Source organism: Phoca vitulina, unplaced genomic scaffold (assembly GCF_004348235.1).
Source record: "Phoca vitulina isolate PV1807 unplaced genomic scaffold, GSC_HSeal_1.0 scaffold58, whole genome shotgun sequence".
Classification (NCBI taxonomy): Eukaryota; Metazoa; Chordata; class Mammalia; order Carnivora; family Phocidae; genus Phoca; species Phoca vitulina.
This window is the reverse complement of record NW_022589761.1, coordinates 7,893,133-7,914,410: the sequence shown is the minus strand read 5'-3', so window position 1 is coordinate 7,914,410 and position 21,278 is coordinate 7,893,133. Positions and strand designations below refer to the sequence as shown.

The window sequence follows — 21,278 nt, the reverse complement described above, 5'->3', positions numbered from 1 at the left end:
TGTCTCCATAACTCATTACATGTTACTATAATTTAATGTATTCTCTCCAGTATCAGTTTCCATACAAAATATAAATATATTAAAAACTATTTTTTATACTGGATCTTTTAATCTGCAATTAAATCTTTTAATCTGCAATTAAAATTTTCCCCTAAAATATAAATATTGTGGTCATTCCCTCCAATGCATAGCCATGTGTGCATTTCTTTGATCTCATTTTAAATAAAATAATGAGAGTTCTTGTTTATTTATCTTCACTGAGCTTTTTCTTATTAAGTACACATTCTACAAATGTTCCATCTGTTTTATTCCTTCATATCTTTTCTCAGGTCCTCTCTCACTTTCCCTTTTAACCAAGATTGACCATTCTATTAACTCCTATAAGTCTGTCAATGAATTTTCAGACAGGGACTAGGTATACACCCTAATGAAAATCACAGGGAATTCTGAGCATTTGGGTACTTTGAGGAAAAGTGAAATTGAACTATACAGTAAAGGAATCTGGAAAAAGAGTTTCAGGAAATATGTGAAAAAGAATGAACAGATGTAGCCTGCAGAATAACAACCAATATGAAGGAATATCTTGATTAAATTTATGTGTGCTGAACAAGTGGGAAGACACTTGGGGGCAAGAAATACTACCTTGTGAGTAGAGTATGGTATGTGCTAAACTCTGAGATAATACAAACACTTTCTCTCCAAAAACAAGTAACAATAGGAATTAGTAACAATATCAGAAAACCAAAATACATTTGATAGGAAATGGAAATATCCTCTCCAGAATAAATACTGGGTAAGTATGGAAATAAAAAACCGAAAGGGTACAACAGAGAAAATAAGTACATACCTGCATTTGGGGCATTCAATTTGAGCATTCAGAGAATTCAAAGACTTTAGTAATTATTGCCATTAAAAGGGAAGAAATAAATGAGTTCAAAGGAGTCAATTCCAAAACTTAAAAAAAAAACAGTAAAGGAAAGAAAAAAAAAAACAAAAACAAATTAAGAGCACAATGTAATGAGTTGAAAAGTGTAGTCTTAACAAGTAAACTAAAGAGCTGGTGCTTTAAAAATCAAGAAGTCAACATTAGCCAAACCAACAAAAAAGTGGTAAAAATAAAAAAATAAGAAAGAAATGATTAAGGGGAGGGGCGCCTGGGTGGCTCAGTCGTTAAGCGCCTGCCTTCGGTTCAGGTCATGATCTCAGGGTCCTGGGATCGAGCCCCACATCGGGCTCCCTGCTCAGCGGGTAGCCTGCTTCTCCCTCTCCCACTCCCCCTGCTTGTGTTCCCTCTCTCGCTGTCTCTCTCTGTCAAATAAATAAATAAAATCTTAAAAAAAAGAAATGATTAAGGGGAAAATGCAAAACTAAAATGAATTTTATTGATATTATGAATACTTTGAATACATCACTAATACTTCTAGAAAAATTCATCAAAATTCCTCAAAAAAATCACTAAGAAGAGAAAGCTTAAACAGACCAAGTGCAATAGAATAGAAAGTGTTGTAAAAAAAGATAGTTGTAATGAGTATTCTTTAACTCCTAAATTATCATTTCAAAATATCAATGTCATTTATATAGATCCAGCATGGTTAAACAGTTTGGAACAGGGCAAAAAAGGTAAGCTTAGAAATCTTATGCCAAAAAGAATGAAAGAAAGAAATGAAAATGTCAGACTTACAGAAGTGTGACTGACCAACACTGTGAAAATAGTATAAAAATGTGATAAATATAAACAATATAATTAAAAAATGAGTCCACAATGATATAAGGGAAAATAAATGAAAAATAATTTCACCATTAAATAACTCTTTAATTGAAGAAGTTCTAGTTCTATCATAGTGGTGTAAATCCCTTATAGTCGTCTCCCTCTCTGACTGATATCAACTAAAAATGCTTGGCAAAATAAAAAAACTCAAACACTTGAGGTCAGTAATTAGACTAAACCAAAGAAGATATCTCTGGAAGGGTGACTGACTGGCTCAGTAGATAGAGCAAGCAACTCTTAATCTCAGGGTTGTGAGTTCAAGCCCCACATTGGGTGTGGAGCCTACTTACTGCTTTGATTACTTGCTAAAATATAATAGCAATACTGTACTTTCAATAATGGAAAGAAAAACCAGACAGAAGATCAATAAGGAAACAAAGGACTTAAACAACAGTCTAAACAACCTGGACCTAAGAGACATACATGTGTATTCTACATACAACAGAATACATGTTCTTCTCAAGTACACATGGAACATTCTCCAAGATAGACCACATAGACCCAAGTCAACTATCAATAAGATTTAAAAGACTGAAATGAGAGTGTCTTTTCCAATCACAAAGGAACAAAATTAAAAATCAGAAGAAGGAAAACTAGAAAATACACAAACATGTTGGAATTAAATAACATACATTTAAATAACCAATGGGACAACAAAGAAATTACAGGGAAATTAGAAAATATCTTGATAAATAAAAATGAAAACAGAACATACCAAACTTATGGATGCAGCAAAACCAGTGCTTTCAGTCTTTTACCACTGAGTATGAGGTTAGCTGTGGAATAACATAGATGGCCTTTATTATGGTGAGGCAGTTTCTTTCTATTCCTGGTTTCTTGTTTTATCATAAGAAGTATTACATTTTGTTAAATGCTTTTTCTACATTGAGATAATCGTGTGGCTTTTCTCCCCTTCATTCTGTTAATGTGTATTGCATTGCTTTTTATATATTGCAACATCTTTGCATTCCAGAAATAAATACAATCCTTTTCATGTGCTGCTGAATTGTTTGCTAGTATTTTTGTTGAGAACTTTTGCCTCAATATGCATCAGGAACACTGACCTGTGGTTTTCTTCTTGCACTGGATTTGCCGGGCTTTGGTATCAGGGTAATGCTGGCCTCAGAGTAAGTCTGGGAGCGTTCCTTCCTCTTCAGTGTTTTGGAAAAGTTTGAGGGGAATTGGTGTTAATTCTTTGTTTAGCAGGGTTTTTTGTTAGGTTTTTTTCTCTTTCCAAGTTTTTATTTAAATTCCACTTATTTAGGGTGCCTGGGTGGCTCAGTTGGTTAAGCAACTGCCTTCGGCTCAGGTCATGATCCTGGAGTCCCGGGATCGAGTCCCACATCGGGCTCCCTGCTCAGCGGGGAGTCTGCTTCTCCCTCTGACCCTCCCCCTCTCATGCTCTCTGTCTCCCATTCTCTCTTTCAGATAAATAAATATTTAAAAAATAAATAAATAAATAAATAAAATAAATAAATAAATTCCACTTATTTAACATACAGTGTAATATTAGTTTCAGGTGTAGATTTTAGTGATTCAACACTTATATACAACACCCAATGCTCATCACAAGTGCCCTTCTTAATACCCATCACCTATTTAACCCATCCCCCCCAACTACTCCCCTCCAGTAACCATCAGTTTGTTCTCCATAGTTAAGAGTCTATTTTTTGGTTTTCCTTTCCTTTCTCCTCTATGTTCGTTTGTTTCTTAAATTTCACATATGAGTAAAATCATATGGTATGTCTTTCTCTGACTTATTTCACTTAGCGTAATACTTTCTAGCTCCATCTATGTCGTTGCAAATGGCAAGATTTCGTTCTTTTTGATGGCTGAGTAATATTCCATTGTAGACACACACACACACCCCCCACATCTTCTTTTTTTTTTCATTTTTTATTGTTATGTTAATCCCCATACATTACATCATTAGTTTTAGATGTAGTGTTCCATGATTCATTGTTTGTGCCACCCCACATCTTCTTTATTCATTCATCAGTTGATGGACATTTGAGCTCTTTCCATAATTTGGCTATTGCTGATAATGCTGCTATAAACATCAGGTTGCATGTACACCTTCGAATTAGTATGTTTGTATCCTCTGGGTAAATACCTGTAGTGCAATTGCTGGATTGCAGGGTAGTGCTATTTTTAACTTTTTGAGGAACCTCCATACTGTTTTCCACAGTGGCTTCACCAGTTTGCATTCCCACCAACAGTGTACGAGGGTTCTCCTTTCTCCACATCCTCGTCAACACCTGCTGTTTCCTGTGTTAATTTTAGCCAACTGACAGGTGTAGTTCTGTATTTCCCTGATGATGAGTGATGTTGAGCATCTCTGCATGTGTCTGTTCATTTTTGATTACTGATTCAATCTCTGTACTAGTGTGTCTGTTTAGATTTTCTATTAAGTCAGGATCTCATTGGGTTTCCCAGTTTGTTGGCATACAATTGTTTACAGTCTCTTCTTTCATTTCTGATTTTAGCTGAGTCTTTTCTCCCTTTTCTTAGTCAATCTAGCTAACGTTTTCTCACTGTGGTTGATCTTTCTAAAGGCAACTCTTGGTTTCATTGATTTTTTTCCTATTGTTTTTCTATTCTCTACTGTGTTTATCTCTCCTCTATTCTTTATTATTTTCTTTCTTCTACTATCTCTGAGGTTAGTTCATTCTTTTTTTTACCTAGTTCCTTGAGGTAATGAAGGTAGGTTGTTGATTTGAGAATTTTCTTTCTAATATACGCATTTACAGCTATAAACATCCTTCTTAGTAGTGTTTTCAAAGCATCCCTTAAGTTTTGGTATGTAGTAAGTTTTGAAATTGGAAAATATGAATCCCACTTTTTTCAAGATTTTTTTTTACTATTCTGAATCCCTTGCATACCCATATGAATTTTATGATCAGAATGTGAATTTCTACAAATAAGCTGATGGGATTTGGGGTAGTACTGCCATCTTAACAATATTAAGTGTTCTGATTTTAAGAAAATGCTATGTGAAATGAAAAAACAACATAAATCAGAGTTAGAAAAACTGACAAATGAAGTGATAGAGTTCAGGAATAGAGATAAAGAAAAAATGATTTCAGAATACTAACCTATAAAGAAAAAAACTCCCAATAGATTAATATTAGGATAAATTTTTTTTAAATAAAAATTAAGAAATATATAAAAAGTATATGAGAGGAAGTGAATAACTAATCACTTAATGGTTATTTTATCTAGATTTCTGTATAAGTCTCATAATTAATAAAAAAGTTTAATTTTTGAAAATAAAGGATATAAAAAATTTAACCAAATCATAGCTCTACAAATAATCTTGGAAAACAAGTACAACTCTTAATGAATCACGACACCTTACATTTGATCCCCCATAACATACTGACTTTGTTTTGTTAGTCACTCTTCAATAACTCTGCTCTGATCTACCTGCTGCTCCTGAACACACAACACTCATGTTCACCTTCAGGCCTTTGCATTTGTTGTTTGCTCTTCTTGGAATGTTCTTCCTCTTGCGCTCAAATCGCCTGGGACCTTACCCTGCACATCCTACCTCCTCAGGAAAATGTTCCTGACCATCTTACCTCACCGAAATTTGTCCTGTCCTTAGTTTCCTTTATACTATATTTCATCATGTGAGGTTATTTACCTACTTATTTGTTTATATGTTTATGTTTTCCCTAATATACTATAAACTCCATTTTATTAGCCAGATATAGAAATGTATTTATTTTTAGACAGTGAAACCACATATACAAATCTAAGTGCACAAGAGGACCTGGAGAGCAGCTGAGTCCAAAATACAGATAAAATGGTGCATGAGGAAGAACGAAAGTGCCCATTACCGAACTGGGAGGGAAATATGAGAAGAGTAACAAAAGGGAGTAGTTTATGAGGTGAAGATGAAATTCACTGGGTAGCTCATGCACAGCATATATTTCCCCTCTAGATCACAAGTATTTTCTCTAATGTTAATGGAGTTTTCCAACCAACATTTCAAGTGTGTGTCTCCTCCTTGACCACTTAGCTTTTACCTACACAGATATATTCCCATAGCTTGACTTGCTCATACTTACCTGTACACCATCTTCTTGTGTCTTCCCTCACAACCATCCAGGGATCTTTTCCTTGCTCCAATAATGTAATCACATCTGGCTTAGAAATGGAATGTCCTGCTTACAAAGAAAAAAAAAATGCCACATGATGTAGAACAAAATGTTGCTTGGTTAAAATTATAATAACAAACTAAAGGTCAAAATGATATTGAATAAGATTTTTGAGAAGAGAGGGTAAAGGAACTAAAGAACAAGAAATCAAGTATAATAAGGTTTTTTTTGTTTTTTAAAATACACTCATAAATCCTCTTTTTCTTGAGAGTATGCATAATACCATAGTTTAAAATACAAAATGTGGAGTCTTCGTTCAATTCTTGTCTTTGACCTTCCAGCTATGTCTGACCTTGGGAAAGTCACTTAAACCCAGTGCTTCAGTATTCTCACTTGAAAAATGTGAACAGGGCTGTTAGGAGGATCAAACAAGTTGATATACATATATATATATAAAGTGCTCAGAGCATTGTCTATTACATACTAAGAACAGTAACACTTTTACTGATATTGTTGTTTTACAAGAGTATACAAGAAGAGCTAGCTATAAGATATTCATTCCATTTTAATGTAATGTTCATAGATTACAACTTCCAATCACAAAACAGAATTTCTTATGAAATAAAATGTGTATGTCTCAGTTTTCAATGAGTTCCATTTATCTAATCCACTGCTATTTAAACTATAGAGGCTCTTTTAGGGCAATAAGAGCAATTCAGGACCCTGTGTCAAGCTGATTAACCTTCAAGTAGATAATATAATTGAGTATCTATAGACATTCTGAGCATAAAGAAATAGGAAACGTGAATCCTTTAACAATGGTTATATAATAAGCACTAGAGAATTCTAAACAAGACCTTATTCATAAAGGAAGGGAGGCAACTTAAGACCAGAGGGGATATGAATATCACTGAAGGACAGGGAAGATAAAGATGTTGTAGAGGCCAAGGGCAGACCATCCCAAAATGTGCTACTTTGGCATTTTTTTTTTTTTAAAGATTTTATTTTATTTTTTGACAGAGAGACAGCGAGAGAGGGAACACAAGCAGGGGGAGTGGGAGAGGGAGAGCAGGCTTCCTGCTGAGCAGTGAGCCTGATGCAGGGCTCGATCCCAGGACCCTGAGATCATGACCTGAGCCAAAGGCAGACGCTTAATGACTGAGCCACCCAGGCGCTCCGGCATATTTTTTTTTTTTTTTAAGATTTATTTATTTGAGAGAGAGAGTGAGCACGTGCAAGTTGGGGAGGGGCAGAAGGAGAGGGAGAGAAACTCAAGCAGACTCCCCATTGAGCACGGAGCCTGACATGGGGCTTGATCTCATGACACTGAGATCATGACCTGAGCCAAATCCAAGAGTCAGGTGCTCAACTGACTGAGCCACCCCAGCACTCCGGCATATTGATTATTTTATTATTTTTTTTTAAAGATTTATTTATTTGACAGAGAGAGAGCGAGTGCATAAGCAGGGGGAGCAGGAGAGGGAGAAGCAGGCTCTCTGCTGAGCAGGGAGCCCAACGTGGGGCTCGATCCCAGGACTCTGAGATCATGACCTGAGCCGAAGACAGACACTTAACTGACTGAGCCACCCCCCTTTATTGATTATTTTAAATTAAAAGTTCAATGCAGGGGCAACTGGCTAGCTCAGTTGGTAGAGCATGAAACTCTCAATCTCATGGCCATGAGTTCAAGTCCCACACTGGGCATGGAACCTACTTAAAAAAATAAAAAGTTAAATGCAAGAAGAACACTATGATCCCCACTTTGTCTTCAGAAAGCAGGAAATAAATCTCCTAATGGAAGGTACCCTCCCTGTATCAGGAGATAAAGAGACATCCTTATAACAAATATAGAGAACTTAAAGCTGAGAAGGCTGTGTTAACTACCCTTGTAACTTTTTACTAATTTACTACTGCAGCCCAAATTCCGGTTAAGATTACTTACTAATTGAAATTCTGAACATAAGTTTTCTTTGTCCTGTCAATTCTCCACAGATTTGTTGTCTCCTTGTCTAAAAAGTATAAAAACTGCCTGATTTCTTCATTTGAGGACTCTGTGTACACATAAACTTTTTTTCCTCCTGTTACTCTGTCTCATGTCAGTTTAATTCTTAGACCAGCTAGAAGAATCCTGAAGGGTAAAGGAAAATCCTTCTTCCCCAACAATATTTAATGGAGGGGCAATTTCCAAACTGACAAAGCTCAAACCATTTCTTTGGGAAAAAATAACAAAAAAATATAACTAGTTCCCTAAAAGCAGCCCTAAAAATCACAGTGGAAAAAAAATACATATCTTAAAGAACAGACTCTAAATTATCCTAAATCATTAGACGCTGATAAACATACCCAATGAAACCAAGTTATCATAGTTCTCCATCATCACATCCCGGTACAAGTTCTTCTGAAGAGAGTCAAGATATTCCCACTCCTGCTGAGAGAAGTCTATGGCCACATCCCTGAATGTCATAGATCTCTGAAATGGCAAACCCATGTATTACTAGAGAAATTAGAGAAATATTTTGTTGAAGATGGAAGGAGAGGAGATAAAGACTGCATTGCATGAAGAAAGCAATATAGCAAGTATGTAGGCTAAAAATCTGTAACACAGGAGGGGACTGAAGCAGAATATATACATATTTTTGAGGAAGCCTGCCAGAATAGACAAAATATTCCTAAATATTTGAATCACTTGAGACTAGATAAAATAATAACCACTGACTATTAAATAATGAATTCAACCATGTTTGATTGTTATCTGTAACATAAACTCTCAGTAAACATGGGTTGCTGAAGAAAATTTTTGCTTTTTAGAGAAGAGAAAATTTAATCAAATATTTTTCAAAATGTAGTAGGAAGTCTCAATTTTAGAAAATAAGGTTTATATAAAATTAAGAATTCCCTCAAGCATTAAATACTTCATTATGTGGGATCTTACCATAAATATTTTTTCTTGTTTTGACAAACCCATGTACTTTCTGGCACATGACATAATTTATGGATATGTTGGATTTAATCATTTATACAGGTAGGATGTATCATATTTATAAGGTCTTCCCCAATTCTGTGATTCTGTGTTCACCTACTACTTATGATGACATATAATTTTCTTGTTGCCATCTACCATCTGTCATTGAACACCTAGCTTATGCTGAGTATGGTAGGTAGCTTCTACTTAGGTTACCAATGATCATCTTCTGGTATTTATGCCTTTGTGTACTCTCCTTCACATGTGTATGAGCTGAACTGAGTGACTTGCTTTTAATAAATAGAATATGACTAAAGTGATGAAATGTTACTTCTGACAGATTACAAAAGACTATGATTTCCACATTGCCTGCCCTCTTTTGATGTCTCACCTGCTTAACCAAGAGTGGCCTCCAGTCAACAGCCCATGAGCAACTGGATCCTGTCAAAGCCCAGGTGAGTGAGCTTGGAAGCAGATACACCTAATGTTGGCCTTAAGACGACTTCAGGCCTCACCAAGACCTTGATAGCCTTGTAAGAGATCCAGACAGGAGAGCAAGCTAAGCCATGCCCAGATTACCAAACCACTGAAACTGTGAGATAAATGTTTACTGCTTTGAGCTGCTAAGTGTTGGGGTAGTCTGTTACACAACGATAGATAACTAATACATTGAGTTAAAGAATACTGAAGAAGGATGATGAATTATACAGATATCACCTAAACTCAATATGTCTCATCCAACAACAGAACAGTCTTCATATTTATCTCAGAGATTTCCTCCCAAAGTCTATGACTCAGTTTGCAAATCACAATTATATACTAATCCACACAAATTATGAGACTTTACTCTACACTGAGACTTAAGTCATTCAATACCAAATTTCTATCCTATCTATCTGTAAATTTCAAGTCTGGAAAATTACAAAGTCTTCTCATGGATGGTCGAATACAACCATTGTATCCATCTGTCCACACTATAGAACAACCTCACGTAACATAAACCTTTAAAGGACATATCTCCTCCACTACTCCATCACTGCCCTTGATAAAAGAATGCACACTTAAGACAGGTTGAATAATTTCACAGTAATAACATAAACACTAGTTAGTTTACAACAGGTCACATAGAGAGGATGCTGGGTCATCTAGTATCACATTTCACTGGAACAAAAGATGGGAAGAAGGTTATTGGACAGGACTTCTGCTGGTAGTAAACTTCAAAAAAATTAATGAAAATACTCACATGATCTAAAAAAACCACACATATTTCAAGAAGGAGAGAAACACCAACTTACATGGGCCATGGTTTTAGACCTGCAAGAGCGGATCAGTCCTCACGATTCCTCTAACAGAAAAGCACAGATCCAGAAAGCCAGAGCTGGGAGAAGAGAAAGACCTTGAGACCGATTTTGCTTTAGTGTTCCCAACAGAACATAAATTAATGTTAGGATCTTCCACTCCAGGTTCCAAACCTACTATCCATCACACATAATTTGGGGGAGATTAGGATTCTAGATAAGGCCATTTCCTTCCCCAAATCCCAGGGGTCTCTGATGAACAAAGTCATAGAACAGAAGCATATCTGCATTAAAATCAGACCTACAAATGTCAGCAGAAGTTCTCTGGCCACTGCATCACTTTGGTGAGACAGATGCAGACCCAAGAATGGGCAGTGCAGTCTTATTTTGATCCTCTCCCTTCTCATCTGAGACTGAAAAGAGCCTACGTCATTTTAATGAGAAACTCTCGTGGCTTTGGAACTGAGTGAAGTTGGTTAAGACACTGGAGATGGAACATCAGTGTTCAGTATGTTAAGTCTAGCAAATCTTACTGAATATATGACAAACCATCATTGTACTACAATACAAAGTAGATATCAAATGTGAAGTTGGGAAAAATATTTAAGGATATGAGAAATATTCCAGATATACTGTCAAGAATAATTAGATTGACCAATATAATAAAAAAAAACACCCTAAGAATATATCAATCAGTGTAGAGAAAAACTGGCAGAGAAACGGACAATTGAAATCAATAGATAAAAAAGCCTGGAAGGTTATGGGACCATCCAACAAGTGTTTTTAATTTTGATCTTGTTTTTTCTTTTGTTATGTATGTATGTATGTATGTATGTATGTATGAATTTATTAAGATTTATTTATTTGAGAGAGAAAGAAAGAGCAAGCATACAGTGGGAAGGGGGAGAGGGAGAAAATCAAGCAGACTCCCTGCTGAGCACAGAGCCGACTCGGGGCTTCATCTCAGGACCCTAAGATTATGACCTGAGCTGAAATCAAGAGTCAGATGCTTGACTGACTGAGCCACCAAGGCACCCCTTTCTTGATTTTTTTTTTAAAAGTGTACTTCATAATTACTATAACAATGACCATAGATTAACTTGAAATATATGTGTGTTTTTTCTTTATTTATTAACAGGAAGATATCCAAAAAGGAGAATTCAAGAAAGTCCTTTGTTATCTAAAGTTAGTCTATTTTACTGAACAGCTTATCTTCTGTCTGTTTCCTTTGGATCCCACTATCTGAACTCATGCTATCATTTCTTCTCAGGTATGATGGAGTTCTGTCTAGAAGAAATAGGAAGCAGTCTCTGTATAATGTCTTGTATGAACTGATGATGCTCTCATACAGCTTTATTTGAAGTCTTCTTGACAGAAGGGTTTATTTGGTTTCTAAACCTGTCAGCTAAGCCATCATGTCCCCCAGACAGCAACTGAATTGATATCCTATTAGTTTTACTTTACATCTAACAAAATTAGAAGGAAAACTGTGAGTATAAAAGTCACAGCACAAAATACAATTATTTCCATAGATATTCCATAAAATTGGTATATTTTGTTTATATCCTGACTGTTGCTGTAGATATACTGGTGTGTCTTTCCTGTATTCACAAAATAGGTCACCTAAATCTCTCCAGTGGTCTTCACCACACACTGCCTTACAATTATTTCTATTCAGATTTTACCTCATTTTAGATAATAAGCGTTTTCCAGAAAGCCAACTATGGCTATCCAGGATTGTAATACTCCAAAGCCAAAAATTCCTAGGTTTAGCATATTGTAGGCACTTAAAAAGTCTTGATATTTTTTAACCACAAAATTCCACTTCTGGGAAATTTTTAAAGGAAATAACTAGAAATATGTAGGGCATGTGCACAAGGATGTTCATCGGAAAATAATTTTTTTTTTTAAAGATTTTATTTATTTATTTGAGAGAGAGCAAGCACATGAGAGGGGGGAGGGTCAGAGGGAGAAGCAGACTCCCTGCCGAGCAGGGAGCCCGATGCGGGACTTGATCCTGGGACTCCAGGATCATGATCTGAGCTGAAGGCAGTCGCTTAACCAACTGAGCCACCCAGGCGCCCCCAGAAAATAATTTTTGATAACCAAAAATTAAAAACATAACTTTCTCACAGAAGCCAACAGGTTAAACATATTACGGTCTGCAATATGGTATTGTGGCTTCATTAATAATCCATATGAAATGATGGAAAACAATATTAACTCAGTGAAGAAGACAGGTTTTAAATGGTATGCATAATGTAGGAGGTGATATTCTGTTGACATTAAGAACACAGGCTCTATTGTCAGACTTATAGGAATTGAAAATGAGCTTTAAGCTGTGAGGGTTAATATTACCTCAGTGCCTCTGTTTATTACAAACTCAGCAAAGAAAGGTTAAGAGTATTACCTACCACATATGACGGTTTTGAAGAATAAACAAGACAATCTATATAAACACTAAAAAGTATAAGATGGCTGATATAAATTATTTATCACTACTGAAAGTGAAAGTCATTACACGACCCTTAATCCATTATTATACATGGAAATTAATTCTGCTGCATTATGTTTTTCTCATAGAAAATTTGTGCTACTTGGGCTTTCTCTTTACTTTTAAAAATTTCAGTTCCTATCTTTGAAAAAATATAATTCTTCTTGATAAAATCATTAGTAATGAGAGAGAGAGAGACAGAGAGATTACCAGACAGGAAAAGACAGTATGTCCCTTTCCTCACTCCCCAGCAGCTATATAAACACACACAAGCGTATTTATGATGCTGAATGGAGTTCTTCTTGCTCTCTATGGCTGCTGAGGACTGATAAAGGGTATATATTAAATATATATATATTATCTATATCTACACCTATAATCAGGATGTGATAAAATGCAATCTTAACAAATGAGTAAATCTTATTCTGCATAATAGGGGGATTTATATTACACTCTTTATTTTCTGTTATAAAAACTATCTTTGGAAATATTATTTGTACGTTCCAGACACCTAGAATTAGAATTTAGTGCTATTTTCTCAGAAAGTAACCTTAAATCTGTAAATTATTAATTATAATCAGCACAGGAGTTTTGACTTGCTCTGATTCTGACCTGGACCAGTTCACAGGCAACACAGTAGTCTTCTGTATCAATGCCAAGCTTACTGCAGACACCCGATGGGCACAGTGCACTACAGCACAGAACTCCTGGGCTCAAGTGATCCTCCTGCCTCAGCCTCCCAAGTAGCAGGAACTACAGGCACATGCCACTGCCTAAATTATTAATTATGAAAGGATGTATTATTTAGTAATTTGGTGCCACAATAAGATTTTGAGCAACATTCCTAATATCTAAAAGGTGAAAATTGAATGTTCTTCAAAGAAGGAGATCCCTGGCATTTCCTCCTCCCTAACAAACAGAGGTACAAGAAAACCCATGAATGGGTTAGATTTCTTTTTCAAACTAAGAGTAGAACTCTGTGTATTTTATTTCACCAATTATGTTCTGCCAAAACAAAGCCACACAGAAATGTTCACATATAAATTGGAAACACATACACCAAATATTAAAAGTGATTATTTTTAGGCAGTGAGATATTGTTCTTAAATTTCTTAGGACATTAATTTCTTTTGCAATAAGTCTGCATTAATTCTATTATAATAAATACAACAAAAAGATATTCAAAAGTATTTAAATTGTTTTAAGTCACTGTTAATGGCAGAGGCTATATTTTCATCATTTAAAAAAATCTGTACTGGGATGCCTGGATGGGTCAGTAGGCTAAGCGTCTGCCTTTGGCTCAGGTCATGATCCCAGGGTCCTGGGATTGAGTCCTGCACCGGGCTCCTTGCTCAGTGGGAAGCCTGCTTCTCCCTCTGCCTGCCCCTCCCCCTGCTTGTGCTCTCTCTGACAAATAAATAAAATCTTAAAAAAAATAAAAATTTAAAAAATCTGTACATACTAGGCCTACCATGAGAAATCAGTGATTGAAACAACTACCACTTACCTGTTCTTTAATAGCCTTTAGTTGTACTACACAGAAATAATCAGATACATTTTACTATAAAGATTTTTCCATTAACAGAAGGGAAATGGCCTTTGCAGGTTAATGAGAATATGTATGTAAAATAGGCAGAAAAGTTTTTTGAGTACACAGAAACTGTCCAATAAATATGACTACATACCTTCCATTCTTCTCTGAATAACCAATTAAAATATCATTTTGGATACAATCCTCCCAAAAGGGTTTTACAAAATTCTATTTTTAAAAATGAACTTCATATATAATTTAAATTTTTCTTTTTTCTAGATTTTATTTATTTATTTGAGAGAGAGAGAAAGCACGCACGCATAACAGCAGGGGGTGGGGCAGAGGGAGAGGAAGAAGCAGACCCTCTGCTGAGCAGGGAGCCTGACATGAGGCTCAATCCCAGGACCCTGAGATCATGACCTGGGCTGCCACTTAACCAACTGAGCCACCCAGGCACCCCTAAAATTTTCTTGAATACTATCTCCACAAATATTTATGGTTTCATTAGATAACAGTCTCTTTCCTTATAATGACTAATTTTTATAAACAGAAATTGTATCATCTGCATAATAATCTCTCATTGATGTCATGGGCTTTGTCAACCATTCCCATTATCCTGATCACTAATTTTGTGCAAAATTGTACCAACGCATAACAATTTTTGATGCTAGATAAAACCAGGTGTAAATTTTTTGAATTACATACACCCTTGGAAAATGAAAGTTTCCAAATATACGCAGCAATTATCTACACCCATAAATACAAAGGACCCTTGTTAAGAATTCTGGTCTTGGACACTTGAATTCTGGCTCAGTCCCTTAAATTGTAAACACATGTCACAACCTCATATTTTCATTTCTTCTTAACTACAGAAACCTGAAGGGGAATAATCAGAGTCACTACAGTGCTGAGCATTTATGTTCTACCCTCCATGGCTACATCCGCTGTGACCTCATACATATTAACCATAATGAAGAAAGATTGTTCACATGTGGTTCCTTCCTTTAGGGCTAAGAGAATGCTGACATTCTCAAGTATGTAAATGAATCCCAGAAAACTCCCAGGAAGGACAGTCCCGGGAAGGAATACCATTCTTGGAGTCTCCCTATCCACACGTTCCTAGAAGCCTGTCTCAGGGGTAATTCATGATCTAAATCTCCCGTCCTAACAGCTGGTCTATACCTTCTTACCAAAATCCTCCATGGAGGGCTCAGTATATGGTTTCCCGCCAGGTGGTAGTCATACGTGGCTGGCAAGAAGGTGGAGAAAGCGGCAGCGAACCCAGAGCCACCGGTCCCAGAGCCACTCACCACAACCGAAGCTCAGACGAAGGACACGCACCTTACGTCTCCGTCATACGAGGGCAACCACGCACCTCGCCTAGTCTTACCTCTGCACCCCAGCTCCGCCTCCCACAAACACACACGCTTCCCGTCTTTCTCACAGGGACACAAGCACCCTCCTCTGCGGCTCGAGCACCCACAGGCCTGAGGGGACCGGCACCCGCGCCCCCGGCTCCCACTCTCACCGCCACTCGCCGTCCACGCGGGCTCCACGCTACGTCCGCAGAGCCTTTTCCGCGGCGACCCACAAGGACGTCTTCCTCACACTGGGGCCACTCACGCGCGGCGCCCAACAGGAGACACACAAAAAGAGCCCGAGGTCCCAGTCACCACGCGCACCGTGGGACCCGGAGCGCAGGGTCGTAAAAGTCCCGAAGTAAAGCGGCCAGCCCCGCTCCCGAGCCCCGGAGACTTCTGGGAGTGGCCGCGCGGCCTGAGCGTGCGCAAGCGCAAATCACCGACCTGCTGGAGGCCGGGACCTGAGGCGAAGGGCGCGTGCAGCGGCTGTCCTTGCCGAGTGAAGGCGAGTCCGGCTGGTCCCGGACCAGGGAGTTCTGAGAAGGGCTCTGCGGAGCTCTTCTCTTCGGAGGCCTCAGGCGTGTGTGTGAGGGTCCGCCCTGTAGAATCAGCGATGTGGCCCCGAAGACCATGGTGTGCTTGCTTGGGTGGAGCCCCTGAACGTGGGATGCTGAGTCTGTTGTGTCCCCTGAAATAAAGACAACCTGTTCAGTAATGTATGCAAATCTTAACTTTTATACTATAGGAAAAGGTCTAGCGTGTCCAACGAAGTGTTAAGTAAATGACTAACATAGTATACAGGTGACTTTACATTCTTCATTCCATTGCGTTCTTCAATGGGTGCATGGGTGGTTCAGTGGTAGAATTCTCGCCTGCCATTGCGGTCTTCATCCTTAGAAACATTAAAGATGGACTGAATAATTAGAAGTGGCCAAAAAACGATCTGAAGAAATATCTTGTAAATATTTTTATTATTTTGGTTTAGGCTACAGATTTTCTAAACATAAGCAAGGGGAGAAATCAGAGAAAGAGAGAGAGAGAGAGAACCTTCACATAATCGTTATTTGTAAATCTTAATGGTTATGTATAAATATCAAAAATATTTGAATAGTATAAGTAAATAAAGCAAAAATAAAAACAACATCTATGAATTTGGGGGAAATATTTATAACAGATTAAATGGACAAACAGGTATTAATTTAATGTCTCTCTCACTTAAAATATTGGTCAATACCCTAAGAGAAAAAGGAACAAAGACTAAAAAAATTAATCATTCACAAATACCAATAAAGTAGTCAAAAAAGATAGTGAAGCCACAACCTAAGAACTTCTTGATCATGTAGGGGAGGAAAAATAATTTTCCTTCTACCTTTCTGAGCAGCTGGCTGAGACCCCCGTAATAAAAGACAAGATTAACAGCAGAAAAACAGCTTATCATGGTGGGCAGCAGGTATCACCTGCGAGAAATCTAAAACAAAAATAACTCAAATTGGTGGCTTAGAATTCCAGATTATATAGCATCTTCAACAAAGAACAATAAGTTTATAGAGAAATGACAGGACAAAGAAAGCAGTTTTAGGCTTCCAAGAGCAGCAAACTGTGGGAAGGTAAATATACAAGAGGAAACAAATGGAGTAGGGTTTGTTTGCAGATTCCTCTGATGCCCTCTCTGGGGTGAGAAAAGTCTCCTGCAAAATAATTTTTTTGCCCTTAGGCAGAAAAGGGGTTCTTTCTGGGTTTGTAGCTTCTTAATTGCCTTCAGCTCAAAGTAACTTTTATGTCAAAGAGGCCTATTTGGAGGTGACATATTCTGGTTTCCTTCAATCACTTCTCTCCTCCATTAAATCAGTTCTTAGATTTATCGCCCGTGAATCTCCTGAGTAATCCTATACATCTACCATTTCTAAAACCGTTCTCAGCAGCCTCTTTCTCTTCATTTTCTTTATATTTTTTCATAGGCTACCACATTCTCTTCATTAGCATCATTGGACTCCTCTTTATATATCAGAAAAATATCATTACCTACTGAGCAGGGAGCCCAATGCATCCCCTTTAATCACAATTTTTTTAAAAATGTTGTAATTGACCGTAAAAATTCCGGAATGTGTAACTCTTTCTTAAGGATGGGCTACACAGATTGACTTGCTTCTAAAATGGGGGGACAAAGGGGAAAAAAGAAAGATTTCAATAAAAGAAGGGCAAACTAAAAATAAAGCAGAGGTGCCGCACTGGCTGGGTAGGTAGAGTGTGTGACTCGATCTGAGGGTGGTGAGTTGGAGCCACATGTTGGGTATAGAGATTAGTTTAAAAAAAAAAAAGGCAGAAAGAAGGAAATAAAGATGAAGGCAGAAAATAATTCAACAGAAAATAGAAAACAGAAAATAAAAAATAAAATATTTATAAAATGTGCAAACTATTCCTACTGTATTACCTGTATATATCTTACTATTTACTGTGTGAACTGCTAATATAATGTCTAATTTGTTCAATTAAAAATAAAAGGGGGGCACCTGGGTGGCTCAATCGGTTAAGCGTCTGCCTTCAGCTCACGTCATGATCTCAGGGTCCTGGGATGGAGCCCCGAGTCAGGCTCCCTGCTCAATGGGGAGTCTGTTTCTCCTTCTCCCTCTGCCTCTCCCCTCCACTCATGTTTTCTTTCTCTCAAATGAATAAATAAAAATCTTAAAAAAAAAAACCTGAAAAAAATTAAAGGAAAAAGTATCAAGGAACTACATAATAGCAACTTTTAAGGGAGGATTGAAGTGCAAACATTTTTTTATTTTTTAATTCATTGGTGTTTGAGACCTGCTTAATGTAGACACTCAAGGCCTGCGCAGAGTGGGGAGTGCCCAGGAATTAGACAGGCAGGCAAGGTGGGTGGGTTGCAGGCTCATACCTGGCCCCAGGAGGGGATGCCATGTGGTGGGGGCTGGCCCAGGCATGCCAAGGGGAGTACCAGAAGGGTGGCCCAGGCAGGCAGACCTACCAGAGGACCTGTAGGTCTGACCCTGAAAAGGTATCTAAGTCAGGTACTGAGTGCCCAGGGCCAAAGCCTAGCCCAGAGAGGAAGGGTTGGGGCCTGGCTGGGGGCTAGCAGAGCCTAGGGGCCTCCCCGAGCTGGGCTGGAACTCAAGGCATGTCTGCCAGTTGGACTCAGGCAGCTCCTGGAGACAGACATGGAGGTAGAGGTTCTCTTCCAGGTGGTCCAGACACGAGCTGATCTGGTCCAACACCAAGCTGATGGCAGCATCTACTGCTTACCTGAAGCCATCATCCTTGCCTTTTCCTCTCCCCTGCACAGGCTTGCCCAGATCCGGGTTGGGGTGACATCTGGCTGGGGAGCCTAAAGGGCCTTACAACCATTGATAGGGTGCCTTTTACACCGACAGCCACCACCTGGCAGTAGGTGGAGGTGCCAGGTTGAAATTGAAGCTTTTTTTTTTTTTTTTTTAGAGAGAGAACACACACGCGGGTACAGGATGAGAGGGGCAGGGGGTAAGGGAGAGAGAATCTTAAGTAGGCTCCACACCCAGTGAGGAGCCCCACTTGGGGCTCATCTCAGGACACTGAGATCATGACCTGAGCCAAAATCAAGAGTCCAGCTTAACCACCTGGGCCACCCAGGTGCCCCTGAAATTGAAGAATTCTAACAAATGTCAGGTGTGTGGAAAACTGTAAGTATTAATTAAATTTGGACTTTCTTAAGTTAAAATGCTTGTTATATTTCTACATTAACAGCCTGCAGAATCAAACGAGTAAAAATTTTCCGAAGTGATAAAAGAAAAAAAAATGGATCAAGAAAGAATAGGTAAATGTGAAAGAAAACAAGAAATTAAGAGAAAAACAGAAAGAACATTAGGCAACTAAAAATGATTCATGTTTGTCAATAATCATTGGTAAATTAAATGGATTAATTCCATTAAACATCAATTTAAAAATTAAGGAGGTCTCAATTTCATTATTGAGCCTGCACTGCACAAAATAAAACTTTGGGTTTTTTTCCTCCTGTTAAAAAAAATTAAGGGTTGGGGAATGGGTTAGCCTGGTGATGGGTATTAAAGAGGGCACGTATTGAATGGAGCACTGGGTGTTATACGCAAACAGTGAATCATGGAACACTGCATCAAAAAAAATTAATTAAAAACAAATTAAAATGGGGGCACCTCGCTGGCTCAGTAGGTGGAGCGTGCTACTCTTGATCTTGGGGTTGTGAGTTCAAGCCCCACTTTGGGTGTGGAGATTACTTAAAAAATATAATCTTTAAAAAATAAATAAAAATAAAAATCTGGGTGTAGGTGTTAAAAGGGTCACATCTAAAGCTTAAGGAGAAAGAGAAGTGGCAATGAAAAAGATGATAAAAATTATATACCAGTTAAATACTTATAAAAGAAAGTTAACATAATTTTGGAGCAGACAAGATTAATATGAAAGGACGACTGGTGGATGTGGGCTGGACTTGACCTACTTACTGCTAATCAGGAGGATGAGGCAGAAGTGATTGCCAAGGCTAGATTATAGGATCACTTCTGAGAAAAGCCAATTATCCTGTCACAAGGACACTCAAGCAGCACATGGAGAGGTCCCCCTGGAGAGGAAATAACTTGCCAGGATGAACTTATCAGCCACAAAATGAAGCCATCTTCGAAAGCAGATCCTCCAACCCCCATCAATCTCTTTGAGATCTTCAATCCATGAGATACCTGGCGCCAGAACTCCTTCACATATCTGCTCCCAAATTCCTGATCCACAGAAACTGTGAGAAGCAGACATACTTACTCAGATTTTCAGGTGGCCTGGAATGCAGCAAGAGAGAGGCTTCAGTTTTGAAGGGTGCAGTTTCAAAGAATTTGTGGATATATTTCTTAAAACACAACCACTGGTCCTCTGAGTATAAATTGGGGTTTTTTTGTCAGTTGTTTTGTTTTGTTTTTAAAGATTTTATTTATTTATTTGACAGGGAGAGAGGGAACACAAGCAGGGGGAGTGGGAGAGGGAGAAGCAGGCTTCCTGAGGAGCAGGGAGCCCGATGCGGGGCTCGAGCCCAAGGCCCTGGGATCATGACCTGAGCTGAAGGCAGACCAGGATTTCCTCATGTAAATCAGGTGCACTGTGGATGAGGATGGCTTTCTCCTGACACTCTTTCTCTGTGCCAGAAGCCAATGTGAGTGAGCCACCTGGACTCGATCCTTCAGATGACTGAAATCTCATGAAAAACCCAATCCAGGGCGCCTGGGTGGCTCAGTTGGTTGAGCGACTGCCTTCGGCTCAGGTCATGATCCTGGAGTCCCTGGATCGAGTCCCGCATCGGGCTCCCTGCTCGGCGGGGAGTCTGCTTCTCCCTCTGACCCTCCCCCCTCTCATGTGCTTTCTCTCTCATTCTCTCTCAAATAAAGAAATAAAAAAAAAAATCTAAAAAAATAAAAAATAAAAAATAAAAGAAAAATAAGGCAGGAGGCATGATCAAATAACCAAAATGGAATAACAAACTGTTAAAGGCAGACACTACTTTCAAAAGCAGTGGGCATCTTTAGGAAATGATATTTATGAAGGGGGTACATTTCCTCACAAGGAAATGCCTAAACAGATAATGAGGAAACAGCTACAAAATACACCTTGCTTAAAAGGTTACAAACCATTTTAGAAATTAACTTTATAGCCCTTCAATCAAAAGGCATGTGGCTAAGATTTTTCTTTTTTTTCCTTTTTTCCCCCCACAAGTTTTTATTTACATTCCAGTTAGTTAACATATAGTGTAATATTA

The 21,278-nt window shown here is 38.1% G+C and overlaps 1 protein-coding gene across 10 annotated transcripts in view; it reads right to left on the bottom strand.

Moving 5' to 3' along the window:
• The window catches only part of LOC116623243 (zinc finger protein 573), a 61,173-nt gene that overhangs the window by 2,528 nt on the left and 37,367 nt on the right, over window positions 1–21,278 (bottom strand). Inside the window, exons 1-5 of one of the 10 annotated variants that reach the window (XM_032390204.1) lie at window positions 15,685–15,932; window positions 10,129–10,211; window positions 9,225–9,363; window positions 8,215–8,341; window positions 5,842–5,940 (exon numbers count right to left, since the gene is read on the bottom strand). The exons of 1 other annotated variant lie outside the window; for it this stretch is intronic. In XM_032390204.1, coding sequence (XP_032246095.1) covers window positions 5,842–5,940; window positions 8,215–8,335 — 220 coding nt within the window. In that variant the 5' untranslated portion in view covers window positions 8,336–8,341; window positions 9,225–9,363; window positions 10,129–10,211; window positions 15,685–15,932. 8 more of the 10 variants (XM_032390201.1, XM_032390203.1, XM_032390212.1 and 5 more) reach the window with 8 other exon arrangements.